Source organism: Carlito syrichta, unplaced genomic scaffold, assembly GCF_000164805.1.
Source record: "Carlito syrichta isolate Samal-C Ts95f unplaced genomic scaffold, Tarsius_syrichta-2.0.1 Scaffold309865, whole genome shotgun sequence".
Lineage (NCBI taxonomy): Eukaryota > Metazoa > Chordata > Mammalia > Primates > Tarsiidae > Carlito > Carlito syrichta.
The window spans coordinates 139,898-149,619 of NW_007253961.1; the positions used below are offsets into that span (position 1 = coordinate 139,898).

The 9,722-nt window shown below is 48.3% G+C and overlaps 1 protein-coding gene across 3 annotated transcripts in view; it reads left to right on the top strand.

The window, feature by feature from the left end:
- CPNE9 (copine family member 9) overlaps positions 1-7,849 on the top strand; it is a 25,506-nt gene extending 17,657 nt beyond the window's left edge. For all 3 annotated transcript variants that reach the window (XM_008068103.2, XM_021717585.1, XM_021717584.1), the window contains 4 exons: positions 3,366-3,468; positions 4,065-4,122; positions 4,515-4,588; positions 7,445-7,849. In XM_008068103.2, the coding sequence (XP_008066294.1) occupies positions 3,366-3,468; positions 4,065-4,122; positions 4,515-4,588; positions 7,445-7,630 (421 nt within the window). In that variant the 3' untranslated portion in view covers positions 7,631-7,849. The remainder of the gene's footprint in view (positions 1-3,365; positions 3,469-4,064; positions 4,123-4,514; positions 4,589-7,444) is intronic.
- The last annotated feature ends 1,873 nt before the right edge of the window (positions 7,850-9,722 follow it).

Consider the following 9,722-nt stretch of genomic DNA (forward strand, 5'->3'; position numbering starts at 1 on the left):
CACTGCACTCCAGTCTGGGCGACAGAGTGAGACTCTAACTCAAAAAAAAAAAAAAAAAATGGGAATTGTAAAAGTGTCTACCTCTGGCTAGGCACGGTGGCTCAGCCTATAATCCCATCACTTTGGGAGGCCGAGGTAAGAGGATTGCCTGACCCCACGGGTTTCAGACCAGCCTGGGCAACCTGGTCAGACCTTGTCTCTACAATAAAATCACAAATATAATCGGGCGTGGTGGCGTGCATCTGTAGTTCCAGCTACTTGGAAGGCTGAGGCAGAAGGATCGCCTGAGCCCAGAAGGTCAAGGCTGCGGAGGCCGAAGCCTGCCACTACACTCTAGCCTGGGCGACAAGGGTGAGACTCCAACACACATACACACACACAAAAGTGTCTACCTCACAGAATAGTGGTAAGGGTTAAATTAGATCACACATGTCAAGTATGTAGCTATGATTCTGATGATCACAAAGGACTCTCTGTTGTTTCCCACCATATAGCCAAGTGTGGCACAGACTAGCCTCCCCCGGCCAGTTACTTAGCTCCTCAGCCAACTTCCAGATCTAAATGACCTTGGGAATGTAAGGCATCTACAGGGAACCAAAAATGTACTTCCTGTGTCCCCAAGCCCATCCATGATGCCCACTGTTGCCAGCTTGGCGAGACCTCTGGATCATGTTTTCCTTTACCTTCCCATCCTTGTCATCCCACCCCATCCCCACCATTACCTGGCTACACCCTGCCCACTTTTCAGGCACATCCTCAAAGCCCTGGCTTCCAGGTATTCTAGTAGTTTAAGCAACTACCTCACTGTCTCCCCAAGGACAACATCCTATTTGCTGCATGCTCAGCACCAAGCTTGGTGCCTGACACATAGGTGGTATGCAGTAACTATTTGTGAAATGAGTGAGTGACAGGAGAAGCTACCAGGCCAGGCCTGTGAGGAGACTGAGGCCAGAATTTAGGAAGGGAAGGGACTGTTAAGGAGGATCATGAACCACTCCTACCCTGGTCCCTCGGCCAACTAAGCCAAAGCTTTTTTTTTTGAGTAGGACTCTCACTCTGTCACCCAGACGAGCGTAGTGACATGCTCATGCCCACCGCAGCCGACATGCTGGACTCAGGTGATCCTTCCGCTTCAGCCTTCCAAGTAGCTGGAATCATAGGTACATGCCACCATGCCCAGCTAATTTTTTGATTTATCATAGAGATTAGGTCTTGCCAAGTTGCCCAGGCTGGTCTGAAGCCCCTGGATTCAGGCAATTCTCTTGCCTCTGCCTCCCAAAGTGCTGGAATTACAGGCATGAACCACCATGCATGGCTAGGCTTTTTTTTTTTTTTTTGTTGGAGTCTCACTCTGTTGCCCAGACTGGAGTGCAGTAGCACACTCACGGTCACCACAGCCTTCTAAGTAGCTGGAACTACAGGCACGCAGCAGCATGCCCGGCTAATTTTTTATTTACTGCAGAGATGTGGTCTTGACAAGTTCCTCAGGCTGGTCTTGAACCTGTGGGCTCAGGCAATCCTCTCAGCTTGGCCTCCTAAAGTGCTGGGATTATAGGCGTGAGCCACCATGCCTGGCCTCTTTTTTTTTTGCTTGTTTTTGAGTCAGATCTTACTCTGTTGGCCAGGCTGGAATGCAGTGGCATGCTCACAGCCACTGCAGCCTCAACCTGCTGGGCTCAGGTTATCCTTCCATCTCAGCCCTCCAAGTAGCTGGAACTACAAGTGCATGCCACCACACCCGACTAATTTTTTTATTTATTGTAAAGACAAGGTATTGCCAATTTGCCCAGGCTGCCTCTTGCCTCTGCCTCCCAAAATGCTGAGATTATAGGTGTGAACTACTGCACCCGGCTAGGCTCTTTGAATTCTACACTCTCACCATGCCTTTTTTCTAACTTTCTGAGATCAAATTTAAGTACTGGCATTGTCCAGTAGAACTTTCTACATGGATGAAAATGATCCATATCTGTGCTGTCCAATATTGTATTAACCAGTTACAAATGAATACTGGGCACCTAAAAAGTAGCTAAAGTGACCAAGGAACTGAATGTTTAATTCTATTTAATTAATTAACAGCCAGGCGTGGTGGCTCAAGCCTGTAATCCCAGTACTTTGGGAGGTCAAGGTGAGAGGACTGCCTGAGCCCACGGGTTAAAGAGCAGCCGGGGCAACTTGGCGAGACCTCATCTCCACAATAAATTAAAAAATTAGCTGGGCATCGTGGCGCGTGCCTGTAGTTCCGGTTACTTGGAAGGCTGAGGTGGAAGGATAGCCTGAGCCCAGCAGGTCAACACTGGGGTGGCTGTGAGCGTGCCACTGCGCTCCAGCCTGGGTGATGGAGTGAGACTCCACTCAAAAAAAATTAATTAAATTTCAATAACCACATTAGCTAGGGCTACTTTATTGGGCAGCATAGTCCATCCTTTCCACTCCACATAGGACTTAAGACTGGAAGTCAAGAAACTAGGGTCTGCCATTGTCTTTGTGCCCTTTCTAGGTTTTGTTTTTCTTAAATGGAAAATAGGGGGACTAGACTTAAAGACTTCTGAAGTCCTTTTCAGATGACAATACCTTGACTTTCTTCTCTAAGGAGAGAAGGAAAAGGAACTTTGGGAGCAGCTGTTAGACTGGCTGAGGGAGTACTATACAGGACTCAGCAGCCCAGGCAATGGGATGTGATCTGCAGAGGGGAGAAGGGAGAGAGAAGAAATGGGTGAAGAAGGGAAGCAAGAAAGCCTTCAGCCTTTGCTTTTGCACTTGCATACTCATCAAAATCTTTCAAGGGGTTGATCAAGTCCACTGTGGTCTGGCCTCTGCATGCCCTCAGCCACATGGTCCACTCTACTTTCCTCACTTCTGTCCTCCAGACAGGATGGGCTTCCTTAAGTACCACCTCAGACCTCTGACCATGTTGTTCCTGCTCCTAGAATGGTATAGTGTCCCCCCACCACTCACTCTGTTCATTTACCCTCTCTATCCTCAACATCACTTCCTTAAAGCCTTCACTGACCTAGACACTCCCGTACAGTGTCATGGCAATGCCCCCCTTCCATCACAACACTCATCACAGTGATAATTTTATACTTCTTTGTGTGATTGTTGATGTCTGCCTCACTTCTGAGGGCTGGGATGGATTTGTTTTTTCTTCTCATGTATCTCCAGGGTCAACCATAGTAAGTGCTCAACAAATATTATTCAAGGGATGGCAGGCAAGGGCAGGCTGCCAGGTCTTGTGAAGGAGCATAGGCTCTAGAAGCCCCAGTTTCTACCCATTGCTCACACAGTGACTGTAGAAGCTTTGGAGGTAAGGTGTCCCCTTGGCCTGTCTGGCTTTAGCTAGATCCTGATTCTGGCCTCTCACCCAGGACTGCAGCCAAGATCTCAGATGGTTCCCAGTACTATGTTCTGCTCATCATCACTGATGGCGTCATCTCTGACATGACACAGACCAAGGAAGCCATCGTCAGCGTAAGTCTAAGGAGAAGGACTTGGCAAGGAGGGGTAATATCAATACAATGAAAGGGCTGAGATTTTTCCCTACTTGTAAACTAACAAGTGAGCCTGCCAGTTTCATGAATGCTGGAAGAAGACATAAGACTCTTGGATCAAAGTCAAAGGACTGTTATTTCCAGCAAAAGCAGTAGCTGAAGTGTCAGCATTTACTCTGATTCTCTAAGTCCCAATCCCCAGGATGATGTGAAGAAGGCCACATGGCACTTGCACCTACTGTGCATTGTTATAGAAGAGGAATCCTGAGTTTAGGGAAACCAAATCTTTTTAAATTGGCAGTAAGCATGCCTGCTGTTTGTTCCAATGGGAGATCTTTTTAAAAATTATATTGGACAGTAAATAAACCTGCCCTCTCCTCTACAGGAAAACACTGTACCTTTCAAGGCTGCTTGATATAGAAAAGAAACAACTTTGAAAAAATAGTCTGAAACACAGAGAATCAGTGCCTGTACTTGAAAGATGTGCAGAACCATGACATACACTGAGGGAACTGTCTCCCTACAGTCACCTAGTTATGGCTGCTTGCCCCAACAATTCACCCTTTCTCCCCACAGGCCTCCTCACTTCCCATGTCTATCATTATTGTCGGTGTGGGACCAGCCATGTTTGAGGGTGAGTAGGATGACAGTATTCATGAGTGGGGCTAAGACTTGGGGAGAAAAGTGGGAGGGGGTCTGGACACTTGGGCCTGCCTCACAGAAAAGACAAAGTGGATACCCCTGTGGGACCTTGGCCAAAGCATAGACTTTCTCTGAACCTATTTTCTCATCATAACCACGGCTGATGATACTAATACTTCCCCCTTGGAATTCCTGGGAGAATGGAATGTGTGGGAAGGCATAATAATGATAATAATAATAACTCTATAATAATATCTAATATTTGTAGGACTTTAACACAACTATTAGGCATTATCATGATGACTCCAAAGGGGAGCTAAGAGGAATGAGCAGTATGGGCTGGGGTTGGAGAAGCCAATCAGCTGAGGTGTATCTTTTCTGCAGCAATGGAAGAGCTGGATGGTGATGATGTGCGCGTGTCCTCTAGGGGACGCTATGCAGAGCGGGACATCGTTCAGGTAGACCTGATCTGGGTGAGGTCGTGGAGCTGAGAGGAACAGTGGGAAGAAGGGGCTAGGTTGGGAATCACTCTCCCTTACTGCCTTCTAAACCACCACTTTTCTCCCCCTCGCTGGTTGATCCTTCCTCATTCACTGAACACATTCTTTTTGAAAAACAGGAATGTTGCTGCAGCCTTTAGTGGATCCATGGTGGAGATCCCCAGGGTTCCACCCTCTAGTGGAGGCAACCAACAATAAGTAATCACACAGATAAATATCTCATTTGATTGTGGCAGTACTCTAAAGAATAGCAAATACCACTCTGAGAGCCTATAACAGGGGACCTGACTTACAGTAGTCAGGAAAAGATTCTTTAGGTTGCTGAGACCTAAAGAGGGTGTAAGCATTACAGAGCAGCATGTGAGAAGGCCCTGAGGTTCAGAAGGATTGGCCCAATCAAGGAAGGGCAGAAGCCAGAGTGGCAGGATCACACTAAGTGACAGGAGGGAACCAAAATTTGGGATTTTGTTCTAAAAGAATTGGAAAGTTCTTGGCTGGGCACAATGGCTCTTGCCTGTAATCCCAGCATCTTGGGAGGCAAAGGGAAGAGGGTTGCCTGAGGCCAGGGATCTGAGACCAGCCTGGGCAACATGGTGAGACCTCATCTCTACAATAAATCAAAAAATTAGACTGGGTGCGGTGGCTCAAGCCTGTAATCCCAGCACTTTGGGAGGCTGAGGTGAGAGAACTGCCTGAGCCCGCAGGTTTGAGACCAGTCTGGGGAACGTGGTGAGACCCCCGTCTCTACAATAAATCAAGAACTTAGCCGGGCGTGGTAGCATGTGCCTGTAGTTCCGGCTACTTAGAAGGCTGAGGTAGAAGGATCGCCTGAGCCCAGCAGGTTGAGGCCGTGAGCAGCATGCCACTATACTCCAGCCTGGGCAATGGAGTGAGACTCCGACTCAAAAAAAAAAAAAAATTAGCTGGACATAGTGGCATGCGCCTATAGTTTCAGCTACTTGGAAGGCTGAGGCGGAAGGATCACCTGAGCCCAGCAGGTAAGGCTTAGGTCATTATGAGCATACCACTGCAGTCCAGCCTAGGCAACAGAGCTGGAACCACAGGTGTGTGCCACCACGCCCAGCTAATTTTTTTATTTATTGTAGAGATGAAGTTTCGCCAGTTGCCCAGACTGGTCTCAAAGCCCTGGGCTCAGGCAATCTTCTCACCTCTGCCTCCCAAAGTGCTGGGATTATAGGTGTGAGCCACTGCACCTGGCCCAGACTTCATTTTAAAAGGCTCTCAGCTGGGCCTGGTGGCTCACACCTGTAACCCCAGCATTTTGAGAGGTGGAGGCGAAAAGCTTAGTAGTGGGATATGAAGCTGCAAAGACTATGAAAGAGTCTGTTTAAAGGCAGAAGATGATGCAAGAGGATTTCCTGAGCCCAGGGGTTCAAGACCAGCCTGGGCAACTTGGCAAGATGTCTCTACAATACATTAAAAAAAATAGCTGGGCATGGTGGCATGTGCCTGTAGTTCTAGCTACTGGAAAGGCTGAAGTGGAAGGACTGCCTGAGCCCAGCCAGTCAAGGCTGAGGTGAACATGAGTGTGCCACTACACTCCAGCCTGGGCAACAGTAAGACTTTGATCCAAAAAAAAAAAGGCTTTCTTTGGCTGCAGCATGAAGGGTGGACTGTAACAGGACAAAAGAGAAAGGCAGATAGACCCATTAGTGAGGAAGCCTTTGAAGTAGTATAAGGGAGATGATAAGGATCTGGATGGAAGCAGTGGGGATGGAGAGAAATAGCAGGTTCAAAAGATACTTAAGAAAATGTTATAAGACTTGATTAGATGGTGAGGGGGAGTGAGAAGCATTTCAAGGATGACTCTCAATCTTCTAGCTTGAGCAACTGAGTGAGTGATGGTCCCATTTACTGGGAAGGGGAAAGCTGAAGGAGATTTGGCAGAAAGAGCTCAAATCAGTTGTGAACACACTGAGTTTGAGGTATCTGTGACAACTGAATAAAGAGGTAATATGGCAACTTAGTAGGTAATTCTGGACATTAAAAAGAAGTTAGGGATGGCTATCTACATTTGGGAATCATTAGGAAATAGGTTTATTTTTCTTCCCCCACTTTTTTTTTTTTACTTCTCCCTCATTAGCTCCCCCTCCCGGCATCCCTTTCGTTCCCATCCTCTACCCAACTCCCCCTCTCATTTGACCTCCTCTCCTTCCTAGCCCCCTTCTCACCCCGACCCCATCCCTTGGGCCTCCTTCCCTTCTCAGACCTCCTTTTCCCTTGATCTCTGCCCCTTCTCTCTTCTGGTCCCTCCTTCTTCCCAGTCTCCTTTGCCCCCTCCCAACCCCTTCTACTTCCTTCCAGGGGATAATTTTTAAAATCACACAAGTATATGAAATCATCCAGGAAGAGAGTTGAGACAGGTTTTGAGAGCAGGTAGACCCAGAAGAATAGGGGGAGAAAAAAGAGCTTCCAGAAAGATAAGCAAAAAACCAGAAGAATGTGGTGTCAAGAGTGGGATATGTCCAGAAGGATTATGGTCAAATGTAATGGAAAGTTAAAGAAAAGTCAAGCAAGATGACTGAAAATTATTGCCCACCAGTCTGATTTAGCAACATGGGGCTACTGATGACATCACCAAGAGCAGTTTCAATGTACTGCATGAAGCCAAGTTGGAGTGGGTTGGAGGTAAATATAAGGTGAAAAAAAGCAAATGTAGAAAACAGATTGAGGGAGAGAGATAGTCCAATATTTGGAAAGAGATGCTAGGGGTCAAAGAAGCCTCCTTGCTACCCCTCCATATACCCTCTCTCCTGGCCACAGCCCACACCTTCTTTTCTGTGCCTGCCCCAGTTCGTCCCATTCCGAGACTATGTCGACCGGTCGGGGAACCAGGTGCTGAGCATGGCCCGACTGGCCAAGGATGTGTTGGCTGAGATCCCAGAGCAGTTGCTGTCCTATATGCGCACCAGGGACATCCAGCCTCGACCCCCACCCCCTGCCGACGCCAGCACAACCCCAGCTCCAGAGCAGCCCTGAGGATTCCACATATCCAATGCCTAATAGTCTGCTCACCTGCTCACTCACCATTGCTTCTGCTGGAAGCCAGGGGCACCTGGAGTCTGAACCTTATCAGGAGGGCCAGCTTAGAGGATCGGTGCTGGTTGGCAAGCCCTTTGCCCCCTCATCTGCAGAAGGGCCTGGCACTTCACCACCTCCCTGCCTTCATGCCAATAATAAAGCTGATCTTTATTCCAACTCGTCTCACGGATCTTGGGGAGGGAAGATTAGCGGACCTGAGGCCTGGAGCCACACTAAGAGGGAGGGAGCAAGGCTTCAGCTAGGGTTCATCCCTATCCTAACACATATTCATCCAATTACTTCTTCATACATCCTTCAAATATTTTAAGAAATAAGTGAAATTGTGTGTGTGCATGTATTTTCTCAGGAGAAAGGTACACACTTTCCATCAGATTCTCAAATGGGTTCCTGACTTTTAAAGGAGTTGGCTTTAAAATGACTTCATATAACTCTCCTTTGCTATTTATTCTGAATTTGTTGAATAAGGATAACAACATAATATTTTCTTTGAGCATTCACTACATATCAAACATTGTGGTAGGTGATTTACAAGCATCATCTCATTTAATTCTTACAACAACCCTGTTGAGAATAGGCGCTATAATTATTTCCATTTTACACACAAGGAAACAGGCTCTGAGAGCATGTCACTTGTTTAAGAGAACTCATTTACTTGACTTCAGATCCCAAGATCTTAACCAGCAAACATCTTCCTAGAGTGTCGATTTTATTGGAAGGGTTTTGGAAAACATGTACAAAAATATACACATTTTAGTGGGTCAAATGCAAAATTTGCATGAAAACAGAAGCGTTCAGATTGCTTGGGCTTTGTCCCAGAACTCTGGAAGACTTTTCAGGCTCTTTAATGATAAAACCGGAGAAGCGCTGTTTAACAAAAATGTCTCCCTGGCAAACAAGTTCTCTGAAGTTCCCAAGAACTGGTAATAAATAGAGTTTTCGAGCTCTGTTTTACAAATAAGAAACTTGAGGAAGAATTTAACAACTTGCTCACATTCACATAGCTAGGAAGTGGCTGTCAAATTAAATCAGTTATTTGTGTTTTGACACCTTCTTCCGACCAGCAACCCGTAGCATATCCCTGCCAACTAACAGGATTCCCAGCACCTGAATCCCACTTCACCATATACAAGCACTTTCACGCCACCAGCGCCCTGCTTCTCCTGAAACCCAGCCCCTTCCTTCAGAGCCACTCCTCCCTTAACCTTTACCTCTCCCTTACCTTTCCCGAGCTCCTTCCCTTTCCTTCAGTCACGCCCGGTGAGTCCAAATTGGTCCCACCCTTTCCCTCCAGCCTCGCCCCTTTATCTTTCCCAAGCCCCGCCCTCTTCCTCAGTCTCGCGTCGATTTTTCCCAGCTCTGTCCTTTATCTGTAGAACAGTTCCGCTTAACAGGCCCATTCACAGCTCCGTCCTTTCTTTCCTGAGGGCCACTGTTTAACCTCACTCTTAAACTTACTATTTTCTTGCCCCATTCTGAGTCCCGCTTAACAGATAGCTCCGCCCCCCAACAAGCCCCGCCCCATCGATGGTCTATTCTTCCAGCCCCGCCCCGCCCATAACTCCGGGCCCCCTTAGGCTCCAGCCCGCGTCCCTCTTATTCCCGGCCCTGCCCCCAGCCCCGCCCAGTGACTCTGGCCCCGCCTCGCCGCCTTCCTCGGAGACCAAGGCCAGGTCCCTATTGCAGCGGCGGCGCCAGCAGAAGGGAGGGAGCAGGGAAGGAGGAGGAAGAGGGGGGAGGGGAGAAGGGCGGGCTCCTCACGCCCAGCTTCGTGCTCACGGTCCGTGGCCGCAGATTCGCCACAAACGGCCCGAAGACCCCGGAAACCGAGTGCGGCGACTTCAGCCTACAGAAATTCAATTCTCAGATGGAATTGCTAGAAGAGTCCCGTGGAGTGTCCCGGGGTCTTTCGGAGTCCCAGGGCATGGTCTTTTCGAGCCTCAGCGAGCGGGCGGACACCGTGGCGAAAGTGCAGGTCGGCAGCGTCGCGACGCCGCGTTTACCCTGCGCAGACGCCGTCGCCGCCGCTGCC